This window comes from Pipra filicauda, unplaced genomic scaffold, assembly GCF_003945595.2.
Source record: "Pipra filicauda isolate LSUMZ 115617 unplaced genomic scaffold, ASM394559v2 scaffold84_size4826128_pilon, whole genome shotgun sequence".
Lineage (NCBI taxonomy): Eukaryota > Metazoa > Chordata > Aves > Passeriformes > Pipridae > Pipra > Pipra filicauda.
The window spans coordinates 3,968,635-3,989,952 of record NW_024105031.1 but is presented as its reverse complement, the minus strand read 5'-3'; the positions used below and the strand labels follow the sequence as shown (position 1 = coordinate 3,989,952).

The 21,318-nt window shown below is 40.3% G+C and overlaps 1 protein-coding gene across 9 annotated transcripts in view; it reads left to right on the top strand.

Moving 5' to 3' along the window:
* The window catches only part of CREB5 (cAMP responsive element binding protein 5), a 248,726-nt gene that overhangs the window by 151,260 nt on the left and 76,148 nt on the right, over positions 1–21,318 (top strand). Inside the window, exon 1 of one of the 9 annotated variants that reach the window (XM_027723795.2) lies at positions 1,444–1,492. The exons of the other annotated variants lie outside the window; for them this stretch is intronic. Within the exon in view, the coding sequence (XP_027579596.2) occupies positions 1,446–1,492 (47 nt within the window). The 5' untranslated portion in view covers positions 1,444–1,445. Of the gene's footprint in view, positions 1–1,443; positions 1,493–21,318 lie in introns of those variants that run through there. 9 annotated transcript variants of the gene reach the window in all.

Below are 21,318 nucleotides of genomic sequence, written 5' to 3'. Positions count from 1 at the left end.
TGCTAGGCAATAGAAATTGCTTTTCCATAAACTCACATCATCATAAAGATGAAAACATATTGACTTTGCTGTTTTCCTGCTGTTTTCTGAATTTTAGTGGCATAAGCGCATCCACTGAGTGTTGGAAAACTGAGTTTCACTCTGAGGCACGGGGTGAAGTGTCTTTGTAAAACAGTTCTTGATCTATAAAGAAAGGATTAATTTTTAAACACCTGTCTGGTGTTACAGGTGCCAAAAATACTTACATCTCCAGTTTGATGTTGAAACTATTAGTCTTGGAATTGCTCAGGGATGCTATGTGTACTTAGACATTTTCGTTTATTATTATTACTACTGCTACTACTTAGGCTTTGCATTCTTTTGTGGACCAGCTGCTTGGTACTGTGTTGACTACAATTAATTGTGAGTGATGAACAGGAAAAAAGCCCTCTGTGGGGGAGGACACGAGAGCTTTTTCAGCCATGGTCACTAGCATTTAACATCAGGAGGACTCAGAACCACACTACGATGCAGTAGAGCGCTTCGCACCACAATAGCTTTTGCTTGCACACGTGAAAGGTTATAGTAAGTTCCATTTAGAAACATTCTCTATCCTTAGAAAAAAATCACTAATATCAGACTTGGCAGAGAAACACCAGAAAGGCAATAGCAGCAGCACAGCAGTGAGTTAGTTATAACCTTGTAGTGCTGTACAGTTTGGGGCTTTTCTGATACTTTTTAAGTCGTGGAGAAAGAAGGTGCTTTGCACCTGTGTGTTGGTATACAGAAGAATACAAAGCAAGAAACAGCCCTGTCGTTTTCCTTCAAAAACATGGGGCTCAATTCCAGCCACGCACTGCTGAGGCAGAGAAATCCCAATCTACGGCACAACCTGCAAAGCACTTCCTTCTCCCCAGACCCACACACACGCGCTGCGTCCGCTTCACAGCTTCTCCGTTGCCCTCCTCATCTCCTGCTCCATCTCCTCCTTTTCCAATTGCCGGACCTTCCTGAAGCACAGACCATGCGGGTGTTCGGGAGCGACTCAGTATCTTCTGATGCTCCCCAGTCAATCATGTCATCCCCGTTCCTGGTCCCTGGGTTTTCCTGCGCTCCGATAGGCAGCTGCGCAGGCCCTTCAGAGGCAGCACTGTTTCTTTCTCTGTTTACCCGTTTCCAATGGCAATTGCACCACCGAGTCTCGGTACGTCTGGAACTTGGCCTGGGGCTGTTTTGGTTACATTGAAGTTTTTGCTTCAGCACTGCCAGATTTAAATGGTGACTTCACCAGCACTGAGCTAAAAAGGAGAAAAGGGGAGGAGGGAGGTAGTGCAGCGAGCGGGAGCGAGGGAGAGGGCCAGGGCATTACATCATCGCTTGGACGGGAATCAAATGGGAAGGATATGACTCACTCGGGCTAGTTAAGCTTTGGCTCAAGTTCTACATACACTCATTCCAGGGCTCTCATGTTCTGCACCTCAGCAGGGAATTCAGGCTCAGTGATGTCCATGAGGTTTGTTTTTAATTTTCTTTTCCTTTCTGATTTCTATATAGTTTCCCCCCCTCCTTGCCTTCCTCCTCCTCTCCTCCTCCCCTCCCAAGTCCCTCTTTCCCACTCTTTTCCACTTCTACAGAGTTTGTTTTCTGATGCGTGCTACCTCAGCTCTTAGGAGCAGAAGCTGTTTTTGTTGACCAAACCAAACCTAAACAAGGAGTACAGCAAACTTGAGAGAAGTTTTGGTAGTTTGTCGTGGTTTGGTTCCCTACCGCCTCCCCCCATCACTGTGTTGCTCCTAATCGGAGGAGACAGGGAGAGAGTTAAAATGCAGGAACCAATCGCTTGGATGGTGATGTAATGCTGGAACTGCAGGGTTGTTAAGTAATGTGAGAGGAAGGGGGTCAGGGTTGCAAAGCATTTACCTGCTGTCAAGGGGCTTTAAGTTTATTATCAATTGCAGTGACTGTAACTGGCTTCAGACTGCACTCTCTAATTATTCACAGACTCCCCTTTTTTTATCTTTTATTATTAAAAGTAAAACTATATTATGGTATTTTAAAAAAAATGATATTATCACAGCTGCAAATTATTTTCCACCAGGGTTTTTTTTGATATTTTTAAATGGCTTGAAACTGGATGTTTCTTTCACAAAAAGCCTGGAGAGAGCAAAAAGAAAAGAGAAAGGCAAAAAGGGGTGGTTCTTCGAGCGTGGCTGGCGAATTTGAAACTGTATGAAGAAAGCAGTTCAGCCTCTGCCTAGCAGAGCGAGTAAAAGCTCCTACTGTTGGAAATCTGCTGTAGAAAATAAAGCATTTAAGGGAGGCACTTAGCAGAGCTCATCCTAATGAGCTTCGGCTTCCTTTGGTTAACCCTGTGCTTGTGGCTGGTTTGGTGAGTGGCTGTCCTGCCGTTGCTGAGACCGCGGAGGTCCTGACTTTTCACAGCAGATTCCTTCCTGTCATGGTTCTGCTCTCTAGAACGACCTGGGAATTGGGGGACCTACCTGCATGGGTTTCCTTTGCAGGACAGAGCACTGTCTGTAAGTCTGTCTATCTCCCTACAGACCTTTCCATCTTTCTTCCACATAACAGTCTCTAGGTCTGGCAGGATGAGAGAAAAGGTACCTCTTTCCTGAGTTCACTGTGAGTACATTACCCTTGGGATGGGCCACAGAGTTTAACACTAAGCCCCTGCTTGGGCATTGCTTGTGTTTAGATGTGGGATGAATGAGAGATATCAGGTGTGTGTTGGTGTCCTGAGGATACCCATTCTGCTCAGAGGAGCCCTGCATCAGATTTCTGTGTCAAGAGCTGCCTGCTCTTAAGATATGGCTCTTGGAAGTACCCCTTTGAAAGGGAATTTCTGTCTCAGATGGAAGCACTGTATTAGTGTCCACTGGATCAGCAGCAGACCACAGATTTGCTTGGATAACTAAAGATAGCCCTAAACATGCTCGTAAGGGTTTGGTGATTTTTATTTTTTTTTTAATAACCTGTACTGGGGACTGACTGAGCAAAATAATAAACAGCACTGTTCTGTGGTGGTGGCAGAACCTCTACATCTCTTTCTGAACAAGACAAGAGCCCCAACCAGCTCCTGCCTTCCCTTCGCTCCAGTAGCCCCCTGCAAAGCCGTCTTACGTCGAGCTGTTATGTCCCTCCACTTTATTCACAGCTTTTCCCTAAGTGCCCTGATTTCCAAACTCCTCAGTCAACTGCTAAAGCACAAATAATTGCTCACGTGCCAAACTTTTATCATATGAGAGCCTAACGTAAGGCCGCACCCGACTCTGGCCCACGTTGCGGTGCAGATACACCATATGGATTGGATTGCGCAGTGCTCTGTTGAGGATGTGTGGGTTGTGGAGGGAGCTGGGCTGCTGCAGGAGTTCCCGTAGGATTTCTGACTCATACTTTCTCCTAGAAATGTTGGGAAGTGCAGCTCCATGGACCATCAGAATAAAGCATAGTAGATTCTTCCCTACTTTCCTGCCCGCTTCAGGTGCTGGGTTGGACTTGTCTTCACTCTTTCCCTTCCTGCCTTTTCTGGCTGGAGACTGTGCAGGAAAAGTCCATCAGTGCTGTCATTGGATAGTGTCTAGCCACACTGGCAAGGTTCTGGGCAGAGGATAACAGACTGTCACACTGCAACTTTGCCTATGCAGAAATGCATCCTTGTTATTTCTTTTATAAAAACACTTGTAAAAGATGCTTTTTGGTACGGCCTGAAAGTCTTTGGGTATTGGATTGCATTCCGTGGGGGATCAGAGTATCACTTGTCTGGTACTTGCTTTTAACATTTCACCTGTCTGGAAGGGCAGCAAGGGAAAATGTCATGGTACTCTAGTCAGTGTGGACTGACTGATGACCCTGCCTTGTACTCGCAGCTTTCACAGATTATGCACCCTGTTGATTCACGCTCAGTGAAGTTAGGTAGAGGGTGTAAAGATGTAAATCCTTCTTGCCTTTCCGAAGTGCACTGCAACTCTAAGTTACAATTTACTGCCGCTACTTCACGGATTTCAACACAGCACCACAGGAAACACAGAAAACAGGCTTCTTTCAAAAAGTTGCAGTTGTGAATTCCATATGCATACACAAAGGTGTGTGTATGTATGTATGTATGTATGTATTTATGTATATATGTTGGTTGTTGAAGCAATGAAACATATAATTCAGGAAGTATAACTGTCCAGATGAGAGCCAAACAGCTCTAGTTATGCTTGACAGGTGCTTTTGAAATGCACATTCATCTCGGACAACAAAAAAAAAGAAAGTAGCTACCCATTTTGGATTCTTCTGCTGCTAGCTGCTCAGCTTACCTGGGAGTCAGTGTGCAGGTCTGCCAGTAGACTTGAAGCTCATGGTAGAGGTCAGCAGCTCTGACAGTCAAGTTCTACATGCTTAGAGCCAAGTCTTCTGGCAAGAGGATTTTCTTATTGAAGGATGATATCTTTAGGGACCTAATTTTTAAACAGCAGCCAAGAGAAATGTTAACAGCACTATGAAAATGAGCATCAGAAGACATATTCAGAAGCACATGTAACCTGTCAAACAAACCAGAGGCCAAACACAGCAGAGCTAGGGAGTGATATTTGCACTGGAGTGCCGACTGTGCACGATCAGCCTGTGAAGAAAGGCAATCTGCTCCGAGCAGAGCCTGACTGGACGAGTCCCAGTAAATTTTCCCCACCAAGATCCTAAGTAAGATTTCCGCCTGCATCACTGAATGTGTGCATTGGCACAATATCCGCTCTATAAGCTGTGTGATTTCAAGCCATAATTTGGTGCTCCTTAGCTGGTCTCTGCATGCACAAAAGAACTGGCTCTGTACTTGCGGTATGAAACAAGAGGTAAAAATCAGACAGCTTGTTTTTACTTCGCTGAATGTGATCCCTCTACCTCTGTATTCCTCAGTTTTCCTAGCTCTACAGTGAGACTATTTCCCTTAAACATTTCTGGAAGACTTGGTTGATATTTGTGAAGCCCCGTGAAGTTTTCAGGCTGGTGTCATGAGTGCTGGGGTCAGAGCAGGTCAGGTGTTGGACAGAAAGAAGTGGTGGCAGGGCTGGCTTCATGTCACGTTTCGGACACATGAGGCAGGAAGACCAAGTTGTTTGCTACACTTGGGTGAGGGTGCTGGGGCAAAAGCAGGCCTCCTGCACCCTTCCCCATTTCTCTCTACTCTCACCTTCCACCCTCTTTTGTTCATCCTGCACATGCCTGGGCCATGTTCAGCCCAAACTGTTGAGATCAGCTTTGCTGAAAATTACACTTCAGATCAAAATATGAGTTAGGTTACTCCAGTGTAAAGTGAATGCTGGGTCTTTCTCTGCAGCTACAGATAAACCAGATAGGAGGGTAATTACATCTCATTCCTATCTGACTCTCTTATTTGCCATAATCTCTTTTAATCCCTTTGATAATCATCATAATAATGTTAATCTTAATGAACTCATTTGGTATTAATGCGGATATGATTTGTAAGTTCAGAGCAGGCTTGCCATTCTTGTTTAGTGTTCATTAATATCCACTTAACTGTGTTTATGCTCTCTTTCTCCTGCAAATGGACTTCCGTATCTTTGTCTTCCACCTAGATGATGTCACAATTCCCATAGTGGAACCCTCTTTCCACACTCAGGTTTGTATTTCCTTTCTCTTCTTCTTCCTACTTACAAGATATCAGAGCAACGAGCAGTTGGAAACACTGCATCCCTCTGCTAGTGGCTTTCTGTACCCCATCACTTAGTCATTTCTTCCTCTTTCAACATCAAAATTGAAGGAACCCTTATCCTCTTATTTCTCATTTGTGTGGCATTCCTTCTTAGATTGCTTCAGAGATATTACCTTACTGTAGTTCTCTTTTTATTCTCTCAGAGGGTGAACAAGTAAGACACACAACCCCTAATCTTGGCAAAGAGACAAGTTATTCGTTGTTTACTACCATACTCTCCCCGAGCACACTGTTTATGGGTGGGGTACCTTGCCCAAACATTTTCCAATGTGACCAGCCAATTTTCATGAGTGAGGACTACTTTTGGATGTTAAGGATGACCCAAAGCTTGTTGCAGTGAATGGGAGTGCTGCCTTGATGGGCTCTGGATAAAATCTGTGGAACTATGCTCTTTTCAATCCTTTGAGCACCCACATATTTTTCGACATCTCTAGCTTTGGAATGTGCCCTCTTGAAAAACTACTTGTTCAGCCACAGTGATCCCAGAGACTGATGAACCTTGGATCTCTATTAATGTGCGATTTCCTCCCTACGTGGGTGCTTGTGTTTGTTTTTAAACGTGGCATGGAATTTCTGTGTTGTAGTGCTTGCCATCCTCCCTCTCCACTTCCTCCAAACACATTTTTAAAGCCTTGATTGTCAAATAGCATGAATTATTTTTCGGTTCTCGTGACACGCAATTTGCTTTTTAGGTCTTTTGAATCCTGACAGAGCCAGGAAAGTATCATTTACTTAACAGAACACTGTTTATTCCATCCTCACTTCCATTCTTTATTTTATGTCCTGATGTTTCCTTGTAGCATCAGCTTCCAGTGTTAAAATGAATAACTCTATTGAAAACATATAAGTTTTAATTTACTGAAAGATTTCTGCACATTATAATAAAACTAGCTATTGTCTTGGTAAAAACTACTAGCTGGGAGTGAGAATTATAGTCTCGCAGATCAGCACAAGCTGTATTTCTTTGGTACTCTTTATTTTAACATAATATCTTTCATTCAAGAGCACTGCAGGATATTTTGCAAATTGCAACCATTAGTCAAACATATTAAAGCTCTTTATTAGTATGAATACAAGAGGCATTCATGTAAATAACTAGATGGAGAGTTTTACTGCAGATATCTACAACTCTTGTGCTGCTCCATGACCGTAAAAAATACGGACAATGTGCTTCAGTTGGGCACTATTTTCTGCAGATCAATAAATCTGTGCCCATTAGCAGCAACAAAACAATAGTTGTAATAATAAAAGTTCATTACATTTTTTAAAAATGTCAACTAGTTGTCATAAGCCCTATCAAAAATAATATCAGTAGAATGTTTTACCACACTGGAAAAGCCCATCAGCACCAATAATCTTATGTCAGATTTAACATGAGCTAGTTTTTCCCAAACAGAGTCTTACAAACTAGAATAGAAAAAATGTACTGGACCAAATTCTCCCTTGACCTCAGTTTAAGGCCATGCAGTATCATGAAAAGTCAGAAAAGTTCCAGTATTGTGTTCTTTGTTATCATTTGGTTTCCAGGTCAAAATGAACTTTTCTTTCACTGCAGCTAAGGATGTGAGCTGTATTTCTCTTGTACCATCAGAGGACTGCAGGAATTCTTATTGCCCTGAATACTTTTTAGTTTTCTGGTATACTTAGGATAACTGAATTTCTTTTGCAAATTCATGTAGGAATAAGATTGGCTGAAAAATTAAGGTTCAGTTTACAGATTACCTGAACCACCAGATTCCTTGCTATTGGAATCCAGTGTTGATAAGTGTCTTCTGTGGCCATTCATGTGAAAGAAGAATGTGTTGCACAAAGTGAAGATTATTACAGAAATCTCTGTATGTGTGGATCTGTATGTGCATATGGGGGGGTGTCTGTTGCCGTATTTGAGACTGCAAGCGAAATTAACTTTTCTTATTCCTAAACAATCATATTAGAAAGAATTTATCACATGAATAAGATTTCAAGTTGATGACTTAAGGCGGTGATATCAGTATATAAATTTGAAAGACAATTTCTTTCTTTTTGAAATTAACACTCTATTAGCACCCCTCAGCTCTACCTCACATTCCAAGTTTTTCCTTCAGAATGAGAAAAGTGAATTTGGGGCAAAAATTTAAATAACAGCTGAAGGGGGACATTGCTGTGCATCACTAAATGTTTAGTTTGGCTTTTTACTTGCCGATCTTGTGCAGTATGGAACTTTTTCCATTCAGAGCAAAACCCGGTGCAGCTATTGCAATTCAGTAGATATTTTAATATGTTGAATGAACAAACAATATATAGCAGATTCCCCTTCAGTAATGAATTTAGCTAGGTATTTTTTTTTTCATTTAGTTTTAAACTATTTTGACAAGACTTTGTAGTGCTCTGTAAAAGAACTGCAGTACATACTTCGGGAAAAGTATAAAACCTTACCAGCAACATTTATAAAAAAATGCAAAAATAAATAAATCCTATAGGAAAAAAAAGTTAGTTGGAAAAGCATGGATTTATAAAGGTCTACTTAAAAATGTGAAATGTGGCTGATTGGAAAGTTTCCAACAAGGTTGAATAATTGTTAAAATTTGGGGTTTTGATAACAATTTTTTCAAGGGAAATTAGGAATTGTTTTAAGACAAAATGCTTCTCTTTCAAATCGGTAATTGTTTTTGCTGAGAAATACTTTTTCTGTTATTCAAAAAAGGTCTTGAAAAAGAATGAGTTTCTCACTTGCTGTACACTGAAAAATGATTAACCTTTGTACATTTTATTTTCTGTTTGATGTCCAGTGTCTCTTCTAAATTATTCTGTTACTTCTGATTTGTTTCTCTGGGAAAATGCTCACAAAGTGTGAAGAGTAGCAAATGATAAAACAGGCAACAATACTCTGGCAACTGCATATATTACATTCCAGAGTTTTAAAATTTGGTCTCACCTGGTCTCATCTGGGGCAAGTTCTTGACTGTAGCACAGCCAGCTGCAACTTTAACACCTCCTTTCCTGTCCTCCCCTCCCTCCCAATATATAGTTCTTTATCTTGGGGGACTTATTTTAAAGATGCAATGCTCCAATAAGAGGACTTAAAGGAGCACAGATCTGATGGAGCTGGATATAGGAAGGGTATGAGTCTGTTGCTTCCCCGTGAAGCGCTGAGCGCTGAATTTCAGCAGCACATCTGCATTGGCATGTGTCTCTTGTGCAGAGTAATTATCAAATAGGACAAACATTAGATATAATAAGTAACTGGTTGGCTCAGGGTCAGATATTTGGGATTGCCCAAACAATCCCCAGAGGACTTAGAAAGACCTGTGTTATGAGAATACAAAATTTCTGCACCCAACCAAAATCTTGGGCAGTTTTGGGTGAAATCTATTTGGACTGTTGAATATCTCCAAGCAAACGAGCACCCCAAAACTGCATACTGTTCCGCACTGAACCTGTAATGACTTATGACACTGCAGCAGAGGAAGATGGGTTAGTGGTGCAGAGGACAGATGCCATTAGGGACATCTTCCCTAGGCTGAAGGGAGAGAGTATCCTGAGAAGCAGAGAGCAGGAGAACTTGGTTTATTTAGCCTGGGCAGAGACAGCTAACTGGATCTAATTGCAACCTTTAGCTACTTACAGGGCAGTTACAGAGGAGGCAGAGTCTGCCCTGCTTTGTAGTATGAAGATGGAGGGCAACAGTTGCAAGTTTCAATGAGAGAAATTTCCATGAGACCTAAAAAAAGAAAGTCTACCGCAGGAGGACTGTGGCAGGGCATAGCAACTGGCTGGAGTCAGTCTCTGCTGCTGTAGATTTTCACACTTTACCTAAACAAGACTCCCAGCACCCTCCCTGATACTGCATTTAGTCCTGGTTGGAGCAGGAGGTTAAACAAGGTGGTCTTCTGAGGTGACTTCTGACTGAAACTATGCTTTGTACTTGCACTGAGCATTGATTGCAGCACTGGCTGTCTGTACAGGGGTTGGAAGCAGGAAGAATTTTGATGAGGAAAAAACAATAAGAAAAGCAAATGGTGAGATAAGAACATAATGTCATCTAAGGCATAACCTGTGCCTGCTTGTGTCCACCTTGTTTCGAGAAATAAAGAGTGTATGCACCTCATGTAACAGCTGTAACTTTGGACTCTGAATTGCTCCTGCTGGGGAGAACATGAATTATGCTTCAAGGTGCTCAACTTCCTAGGTTTCCCACCATACTGTAAATGTTGGTCACCTAAGTTTTAGTAGATGCCTTATAAACATGCAAAGATAAAACAGGAATCGTGGAAACCAGCCATTTTTGGCTGAAATGTAAGTCAAAATGAAGCCAAATATCTTTTCAGTTTATAAACAGCTGAACAGGTCTTGTTCCCTCCCGAACTAATCATCTGTAGTGTTTGTTTATAGTCAAGAATAACAGAATTCTAAAACGCTAGGAGAAAATCTGTCTCTGAGTTACTTCCAAACCAATCAGCCATTTAAAGTACCGCCCCCTCACACCCCTTTCTATTTTTTAAAAAATAAGGGAATTAAATCATAACAAACAAAACTTCTGAGCCTTCGTGGTAATTTTCAGCATGTTTTACAAAAGTTGGAGACAAGCTTTGTCCATAACGATGTGAGAAATCCATTTGCTAATATCCCTGTAAACTCAAAGATATGTTTTACAGGAACTTAGCTAGCAAAAACTGTCCCCACTATAAAAGTAATGGAACATTAATGCCTTTTTGCAGTGAACTCCCTGTATACCTTATCCTGCATTCATATTTGTCCATTAACTAATGACTATCCAATATGCTGTCGCTACTATCGCACGTAAAATCATGCATGCTCAGTTATTTTATTATTGCAAAATAAATAATTTATTACAGATTATAACATAAAGACTGAGGAACAGTGCCTGTATATGAGTTTTCACCAACAAAAGCCTGTGTAGTGATACTGACTCAGTCTTTTATTAATCTTGAGCTAAACGGCTCAGAGAATGATGTTGTTCCTATTTCTGAAGTTTCCAAAAGTGCAGTCCCAGGGTGCACGGCCTTGCTCTCACTACGCCCCTGGTACATTCCTTACTGTCATGCATTCACCTTGCTTGCATACTCTTTTCTTGCAATCAAGATAAGGTCTGTCCTTTTAAAGTGCTGCATCTGACGCTTCGGTAAATGTCAAAGATGATTTTGCACTGCTGTCAGATGCAGAGCAAATCACGGAATATGGATGTGTGGTAAAAACTTCCTGGCTGGAAGAGCTAATCCCATTGGAAAACAAAACAAAAAGTGCCATGCTTTCCTGTAGAATATTGTAGTTTCTCTTGAAAACAGCATTCCTACCCAGTTAATTTATTACTGAATCTAATCAGTCTTTAAGATAGCTTTGAAATACCGGTGTTAGTTCTGTTTTTCATTAATATGTTGATACTGATGTCCAGTTCTCTAACTAGCTGTTAGAATCAGTTAGAAAAAATCTAGGAAAGAAGACATAAAAGAAAGGAATGAGTTGTAATACTGGTTGTTTTTAATGGAACAGGAAATGAAGAAAAACTGACAGATTTAAGATTTCTTTTGTGTCATTGGTGTGCTTGAGGCAGGTGAGCTGTAACAGTTACTAGTTTTATGTGAATAACAAACTTATTGACTTAGGGACTGAAATTAAAAATAGTAATGTAGGTTAAGTCAATATGATTTAATTTCTTAATTATTCTGTGCAAATAAAGAGCAAAGACATTCTCAGGTTTTCAAGAAAATTAACTTTTTTGAATGAACTAGGTAACTTTCTAGAAAAATACAGCATTTCAAACTTGAACATTTAGACATGCTAAAAAATTCTACTTTTCCAAATATTCTATTCTTCTCCACTTCTAAGATTTATTAAATATACCTTATTAGTGAATTTAATGATTTTGGTCAACCTGAAAGTGCTACTCTATCTTTCGAGCTTGGCTGCAATCTTCTGCATAAATCACATCAGTTACAGGGCAAGTGAATTAACCACCATAGAGTATATTTAATTTGCACATACACTATAGATAATTGAAATCTCTATCCTCATATAACTTCAGGGTTTAAGTTGATATCAGGAGCGTCTAGAAAAAGCTTTTTGTCATTTCTAACACAAGCATGGTATTGCTCCTGCTATGAAAAGTAAGGGAATTGGTGCAGAAAAGCTTTTGCAACTTAATTTTTCCAGTGTTTGTCGTTGCCCAGGGTGGGTTTCAGGGCCAGCAATGCATTGTGCTATACTTTCATCATCTCTGCCCTCACTAGAACTAACTGCAAGTTACTGTGGCTGAAGAAATCTTGCAAGATTTGTAAAACTGAAGAATATTAAAGTAGGCCCTGTAAATTCATGTAGCTAGATGCTTTCAGGATTGGAGACTAGATGTCCATAGCGGATGATTGAGAAAACGTGTTTTTCACCAGTGACAGGTTAAAAATAACTCTTCACTTTTAACACCATTTCCAATTTTTCAAGACCTCTGGGAAAGAGCTGCTTTTTGCAGAAACCTTGTGCACAGTGACCTGTAGAGTTAAATCTTCTCTTTGGTGCCTGCATTCCCTGGAGTTTCAGCGGCTTATCATTTTGTGCGTCTGGGATTTTCATGATTTGAAATGCCAAAGAGAGCTGGAACCGTTTTCACTGTCACATAGCCCTGGGGACTGGTGGTCAGTAGGGTAGGTGTGATTGGATGCCCAAAATGATCATTGCATTTCAAAACCATGTTTTTGTTCGCATGGGATATTTCTCAGTTATTTTTTCCTCTTCAGGTAAGAGTCGAAAGTTAATGAAGAAGCCCATAAAATTCCATTTTAAGTTTGCATTCTCTAAGTCAAAAATGAAGGTCCTTTGGGTGAGACAAAATGTACTAAATATTGAACACATTACTCAGGATGACTTTTTTTTAAATGGCCTTTTTCCTCAGAAAAGAATACAAATGAAACATATGTAATCCTAAATCTAAGAGGAAATCTGTCAAAATCTGCCAGGTTTCAGGGGTTTTTGGTTTTGGTGTATAGCAAGGTTTTGGCTGTGATATACTTTCAGTTGCTGTACTTTTTATCCCGTAACATGGAGTTCTCATTTGGTTATTTCTCTTTGCACTGATCCTGTTGCTTAAAAAAAAAGTCTGAGCAGTTAGACCATATGTTTATATCATAGCCCCTAATGTCAAAATTTTAATTGATTTTCCCACATTCAGGGTTAGGAGGGGGCTGTATCATGTTCCACTACGTCATAAAAACAAAAATATTTAAAATATGTTTCAAATAAAATGAAGGGGGAGAAGAAAAAAATGCTTAACTTAGAAAAGATGTGGGATTCATTAACAAAAGAAAATACTGGCCATGGACCAACGGCAAGCCAAATGTTTTGCCAGCAGTTTGCAGTTCACAGTCATCATTGCATGTCACTCTGCCTCCTGCACCAGCCCCTCCAACCATACAGGCCTTTATTTTAAAGAGAAACCTGTCTGGTTTGAGTTGAATAAATTAATTTGGGTTTACTTAGTTTAAAAACAAAATATAGAGGGCCCAATTTTATTTCATTATGCCCATGGGTAAAGCAGTCCAAGGTAATTACAACCACAGTGCTGGTTGCTCTATCTTAATTAAAGAGGGTTTTTTTGCACAGAGGTTTTTGCACAACATAATAAAATAGTTTGTGGTCTGGCTAGCCTCAGTGTCACAAGAGTGTACTCATTTCAGAAATTGTCCAGCTTTTCCAAAAACTGAGGCCCTTCCATTGAAGAGGAAGCATGGAGCTGCTCAGCAGAGCACAGGTAGTTTACAGTAAGGGCACTGTCATAAATCATGTAGCAAACAACCTTTCATACAATCTTGTACACTAAGTGGCATGCTTGTCAGCAGCAATGAATTTGGACTTCAGTAAGTCTTTAAGCAATAAGGTACTCTAAAATGTGCAACACTGTTATACATCTGTGACCAAAACTCTTATTTTTCCAAACCTTCCTGGTAATGTTTTGGGCTGTTTGGGATTTTTTTTTTTTTTGGAGAGGGGTCTCCTTTGCAAATAAATATGATTTATTGCCTAGCAAATAATTTTAAAGAAAAGGCATCAAAGACATTTAAATAATGTACTTGGGATGCTAATTAAAAAACCCCAAACTCAAATCCCAACAAGCATGACTAAGATAGCCTGTTATTAGAAAAGTCAAAGGAGGCATGTTTGCTAGCTGAATAAATCAAGTAGTGTTTTAAAAACACTGTCTCAGGGATGATTAAGGGTAAGTGATTTTCATTACTACATTAAGTTCTCCTTTCTGTTGTGGTGCTTTTTATATCACATCAAGCTTAGCGATTCACTTATGCTGCTTTAAAAAGCCCCAGCACCTCACTTACTTAAATCATGATCTGGTGCATCGATTCAGAAAGACAGCAACCCAGGCTTGACTTACTGCTCAGGAATCTGACACGGGTCCTTCCTTTGCGTGCTCTCTCTCATACAGTTGGTAAAACTGACTAAATTCAGTTTGGCAAATACCACTGGACCAGACCCTGGGGTAACTCCAGTCAGTAAAATTTCACTGCTTCCAACAAGTACCCCTCCCCACATGGTGGTTTCCTTCAAGTTGCACAACTTTCCCTTTCCTTAGATTATAATACTCTGATATTTAGGGTCACCAGTTGTCCCCGAGCCAGACTGTGGTTGCACTACTTTGCACATTTGCAAGGGCACGGTTCACAAATATTTGTGAACCTTGCAGGAAGAATCTCAAGGTTGGAATAAGGAACATAAAAAGGGCACTAGATGCTTTGCTCAGTGACCAGCAGTGGATTTTGGTTTTTTTTGTTGGGGACATAGATTTTCCTATGAAGTTTAGCTATGAAGTTTACTATGGGTTTAGCTTCAGCTGCTTGAACTAACACAGTTTCACCTGAGCTTGCATTTGCGGAGAAGGAAATGCCAAGGGGATGTGCATTGTATCCCAAGCCAGGACTCCAGCCAAGGGGAGGGCAGCCCTCAGCTGCATTTGTGCTGCTCTGAAGTACTATTAGCAGTGACTGCCTGCAGGACAAGGGGAGCTGAACATGTGGTATTTGACAAAACTGGAGTGTCTTCCAGCTTCCCTAGGCATGACCCAGGTCCTTGGCTACACAGTCCTGGGAGTGTGATTATAGACATCTGGTCTTCCTAGAGTCTCCAAGCATAGAATTAGGCATGTGTAAATGGGGAGAATTAGCCTAGAGGTGGATCAGAGAGACTTCCATCCCCCACATTAAAGTTCAGAACATGAAAATACTGATTTACTTCCCACTTAGTGTGGCAAGACTGAAGCAACAACATCCAAATATGCTTCTAGGATGCAACTGCCAAAGAAACGTTTCACAATGAACACAGAGGGGCATCCCTGTGGCAGCCTCAGCTGAGGTGCTAATGATTTCATAACCTGTTCTTTTATTATGCAAGCTATAATACTTGCTGAGACTATTCAGCCTGGGAGTGCCTGCCAGGGCAGGAGCCAGGGCACAATGGTGGATTGATAATGGTTTTGCATGTGGAACAGATCTGTACTGTGTTTTACATATATGGCTTTGAAACTATAAGAAAGCAGACATTTTCTATTTCCATTTGCATTAAAGACTTCTCATGAATATGGACATTTATTGTGATCATAACCCTACTACAAATTAAAATCAGATCCCAAGTCCCCTGTGAAAAAGAAGCTCATTATAATGTATGGAGATGTCAAAATGATACTAAATGACACTTAACGTTAAACCCCAAGCACTACATTCATCCATAGCTTAGGGTTAAATCTACAGTGGAAATAAGACCAGGAGCTAAGCAAGGTTTACGGGGGTGGGGGATGTCCCAGTAGATGTATAGTCACAAGCTGAAGAATAAACAGCTGGTTGTATGTCTGCCAAATATGAAGTGTCTTGCATATATACTGCTGCATTTTCTTCTCTCAAGTCACAGATTACCTGTGTTACATATCCTACACGGACCAGGTCAGATTTATACGAGGCGTAATTTGTTGATTCAGATGGTTTGTTGCTATAGAGAAAGAGATAAAGGCAGATTTCCATGTTGGTCTAAAGGTACACATATGAACCAGTATTCCTAAATACTCAGTTTCTCATCAAATTTTATGTACTAGCCATTTTAAGGACTTGTTATTTGGTAGGCTAAATCCGTGCTTCACAAAATAGAGAGACCAGGGGAAAATAAAACAAAAATATGCTGACCTGCAATCTGACTTTGCCACTATTCTTTACATTAATTTACCTTTCCTCTTAAAAAAACTGAAATAGAACGACAACAGAAAATGTGGAGCGGAGTGAGTAAGCCATGGCTTCCGACCCCTGGAAATCGGCCATACTCACTGCTGTGCAAATTCCTGCTGCTCTCTGAGCTGAGATCATACTGTTGGAGATGGCAAGTGTATAGAGCACAGATCTCTATCTTTCTTCCATTGCTAAATATTAACAGTAAAAAATAAATGCAGGTGATGCAACAGGCTTTGACTGGGTCTATTTATGTGATTGTTGAGATATTTTAACCAGATCAGTCAAATGTCTGGCTCCATGTGGCCAAATCAAACAGATCTGATGTTATTGTAAACTGAGTGGAGCTGCCACTTTACTGTTTAGGTAAAGTTAACGTTTTTTAACATGTTCACCTGTCATGTGTCTCAGGGCACATGTGTGATATTTTATAGGAGACATCTAGAAAAGGACACGTCTTCTCCTTTCCATTCTTCACCTTCTGCCTCTTCCCCTCCCTAAGCTGACAGTCTTTTTCCTCTGCCCTCCCAACAGCTCCAAGCAGTTAAAAAAACAAAACCAAAAAAACCCCAAACCAAACAAAGAAAAAAAAACCACAAAAAACCCCTACCACAAAACCAACTAATGTTTCTTGAATGTCAGCATGCACTGACTGTCAGGCCAGCAGGAGAAACAAATTGCATTGTCAGAGGCCTTCCACTGACAACTCCAGCCTACTCGTTCCCACAGTTTAAATCTGGAAACTCTTAATTCAAATGCTGCAGTTGATTCTGATGGCTATAGTGGCACTTCACTGAAAAGCAGTACTTTAGAGTTGGGTTTTGCAGCATCAGGCAGTCAGTGGGAGTTGAAATGATACTTATGTTCCTGGGAGGGTTGTTTTCAGACCTGCGTGTCTACAGGAGACCTGGGCCATGTCTAGGTGAGTGGCATTACTTCAGCTGTGCAAATGCAGCAAGAGGCCCTTCTAACCTGGTCAGCCAGGTCTTTTAAATTCTTTTATACAAAGATTGTTTCCTCCTTGCTGAATTGTAATATTGAAAACTGCAAGGTGCAAAATCTTAAAGTTATCCAGTACTCTCGGAGTTTCAAAATTCATCTGATTCAATTTTTGTCTCTGCTGATCATAAAGCTGCTCTTTTACTTTCCCTGGCATGGCAGCTTTCTAGTTAAAGCACTGTTTCAGTAGCAGTTCTCAAAGGAGAAAAAGTGGAGGAAAAAAGAAACAGTGCAAGCCATAACTACTCATGGAGTATGCATCAACACTTAGGGTTCACGTTAAAGACATTAAGAAATTATTAGCAGTGGGTTAGTTCATAGTGCAGACTCTTGGAATTTGACAGGATGACCTGAGCTTTTTTACATGGTTGCCTACTGACCATTAAGCTTTTTACTCTAAACTGGTGCAGAGGATGTTATTTTAATCTTCAACACAAAGTTCTAGTTTAGGAGAATGTTTACTCTTTAAGACACATATCTTTCAAGATAAAGATAAAATTAAAAACCCCCACAAACAACAAATAAACAAACAAAATACCCCTCAGCTGTGAAACACTAAATCAGAAACATCAGTACAAATTGGAAGGAAAAGATGAAAAATAAGCTTTTTTTCCTTAGTATGATGTAGCATATCATTAACACACATAAGTCAGTATTCTGGGTATAATTTAGGAAAGTATCTTCTTAGGGGTCATACATTTTTATGGATCTAGTTCTGTTCTAAATGACTGTATTAGCAGCATTCCTGTGAACTTTAATGGCAAGAGCATCATGCCCAAAAGAACATCTGCCACCTCTCCTTGTCTTTCTCAGCTCAACTGTACGTGCTGCACAAGGCAAATAGGATGATCACAAAGAATAGTGGAAAGCTGGTTTGCAGATCAGCATATTGGGTTCAGTGATAGTTATCAAGAAGAGCAGTGAGGGTAGAATTTGGACAGTGCTTTCAGGAAAAATTCTGTGAATATTATGGTGATCCCTCTGCTTCACTTCATAAGCTAATCACCACCAGAGGTCAGGAGAATTTACTTGGTAGTAGTCCACAGATATCAAGGTGTAAGACGGGGATTTTTGTTTTCTTTTGAAGCATAAGACATAGATCACTGTCAAAGCTTCTTTTACAACCAGATGTAATGCATGTAATATGCTGTCTGTTTATGGAGTGTGTGTGCATGTGTGCATATGAGTGAGATTCCCAGTTGGTTTAAATCCATTGTCTTTGGCAAAGCTGTGTGCTGTACACCATTGAGAATTGGCTCTATTGCTGTTGATGTATTCATGCTTTTCTTATTGTTTTCTCAAATTATTGTGTTAACTGGGTTACAGCTCATGAGGTCTCTTTATTTTTCAGCTTTATATTTCCACAGCAATAATTTGGTCATAAATGAGCATATTTTGAAGATCACCAGGTAGACTAATGTGGAAAGGTTTTTAGGAGAAAAATTTTGAATATACTTCTGATTGTTTCATTTCAAAGAACGGTTCAAAAGAGAACATCAAAATCCTGGTAAAAAACCAACCCCTAGAGATACTTGTCTTTTCATATTTTATCCCACTTCCACTTGCTACTATTTAGAACATTTCTACTTTAAGCTAGAGAGTCTAAAAAAAGTGTGCTTTGGTATTTGACATTACTGACCACTTAGACTTGCTGCTTTTTATTATAAGCATTGGCTGGATTGTATGCATATTTTTAAAACTAAGATTTGAGATTTACATGTTATCTGGAATTTGATCTCTAACTTGAAAGACTACTGTAGCCACAATAAGAATGAAAATAACCCTGAACTGTTGAAAATTCAACTCTGAGCACCCAAAGTGGTAATGACTGCAATAGTAGTTTTGTCGATATTTATAAATCAATGCAAACCAGAAACTGGATGTTTTAATTTACTACAGTTTCAATGTAACTGATACCCTCAAGTTGAGAGCTTTAAGCTTTCTGAAGTGCAATGTTATTGCAGGGCATGCATCCAATTTTTAAAACATTATATAGATTGGAGACAGATGAGCTTTTCAAAATTATTTTAGGCCTATTTTGATTGAATGCCTGAGATGCGTTTTCCAGTGGAAATTAATTGGATTGATGTGAAAACAAATGAACTCCAACCTCAAAATTAGCTGCAGGTTCATGCTTAAACCAGTACTTAAAAGGGAGGGAGTGGGCACTGATAGTGACTGGAAATCACAATGACAATATGCACTTTGTTGGAAGAATAAAATAATGGTTTTTTCAGTGCTTGCTCTTTTTTGCTGTCTCTCTTAACATGCATGCATGTGTAGGGAAAGAAATTTTCCCATGTATCTGTGGTTGCGCATGAATAGACAATGGCTTTTACTAGCTCTCACTGCTTCCCCTTGCATGCTGCTGGAAACCTCTGCTGGCCTGTGTCGGCAGCTGAGCAGCGGCAAAATCTCTGGCAGCCACTACCTGTTGTCACAGGGAATTTCTGGGGCACACCATTCATGCGGATTGTTCTGGGCAAATTTGTTAACAAATAGCAGCTAACGTGATTTCCACTGTTCAGTGAAATTTGCCTTAGCTTTGTAAAAACTGCTGTAAGTGAGGTTGGGATTCCTGTTTCTTCGACTGATGCTCTCAATCAGTGGATATCTCCCACTGAGATGTAGCGGAGAAGGAAATGTGAATTCTTTAAATAACGAGACCAGACAGCAGTGGCTCAGAGCTGATCTCTCTGGAAGTACAACTGCAGCAGTTCTCCATGACTTTGTTCTATCTGCCTTGAAATTCACCTCTTCCCCGTGCTTTTCATCGTTTGTACTAATACAGCTGTCAGCTGGGATTTTTAGCATGTTTAAGAGATGAAGCGCATGCAAAGGTTCCTCCCAGGAAATGGCATATATTCATTTTGATCAGTTTGAAGGGAATCGGTGGAGTGAGTTGGGAGTGGGAAGAAGGTCACTGAAGATACAGAGCTATTTGGCAGCACTAAGATATTTTTACACCTGGAAATGACTTGCTGAACACATAATGGAGAGTACATCCTCATGTATGTGCTCCTTTCCCTTCTCCCCCACTGCCACCCACTGAAACAACCAGCAGCTTTGAGATGCTGAGCACATTTGGGGCTGTGACCTTAGTGGGCCATGCACAAGTGCTAACTTTCCTCTGGGCCACAGAGAGACACTGGCACCACAGGAGCAATGTGCTGATGGCAGAAGTGCTCGGGAAGCAATGAGCATTAAAAAACACAGAGTTTCTCTATGGTATTCTTGTTAAAGGACAGGATTAAGAGCTGGATTTTGGTCTGCTGATGATGTCATATGTCATCTCAGAGTTTTTCGAGCTTCCAATTCTCAGTTTTACTTATCTGCTATTTTGTTTAAGAAACTATGTATTATTTTCTTATCTAATGCCTTTCTTAAAAATCTCAACAGTAAATCTCAGTAAATAAATAGCCTCACACATTGTCCTGATTAGTGACTGTGCTCTGCTAACTGTAGCAAACTCTGCTTTCCACAGTGCATACAGCACACTTGTGTCTCGTCAGCATTAAACAGACTGAGTCTGCCAGTGGCAGATATTGGAGTGGTTTTTTTCTCCTTTAGGCAGTTTTCTGTAGTCGATCTTTTTCTACCAGAATTCTGGTCAAATTGTTGCTTCCTGTCCAACCACAGCTTTATGGCTACATGTGCTATGAGTTGTATTGCCACATGGTCTTGAGACTCAGCAGCAGTTGGAGCCACTGTCTGTGTCTTTGTTTAAGCTCTAGACTGATGAAAATGAATGAGAAACTGATGGGTACAGTTTTATTAACTTATTAATATGGAGATGAAGAAATGCAAAGATTCAGATTAATTTCTTATTTATTAATATTACTTTATATTTAAATTGCTGGAAGCTTCTTTAGATGCGTACTATGTCTGTTGACTACCCACAGCAGCTGTATTTCTGTGGGGACCTAAGTTAGGTGCCTGAAGTGAATTAGCCATGATCAGAAACTAGTCTGCAATTTAAGGCCTTCACTTAAGTAGCAATCTTAATTTAATTAATTAATTCAGGACCCTTTTCCCAACCTCTTTGGGCACAGCAACCTTCCTGCTCTAATTTTAGAATGTTGGATGTGGGGACTCATGGAGGGGATGTTGAGGAGGAAAAAGTCAGGAGATATTAAGCCACTCAAATTATAAGTATAGCAGTCCTGTCTGCCTGCAGGCATATGAAGAGATCAGCAAGTACATCTTGCTTAGACACCCAAGCAGGCAACATCTCTGAAACATGGGGGCATGAAACTGCTGCTGCAGCATCCATCATCCTGTGAAGAACAGTGAAAACATGTACTGTCATCTTTGACATTTTAATTGAAAAGAAAGCTTACACAGATTTCGACCTTAAGCAGTGTGTTTATACAAGTGTATACAGAGAAATAATCTGTCAGT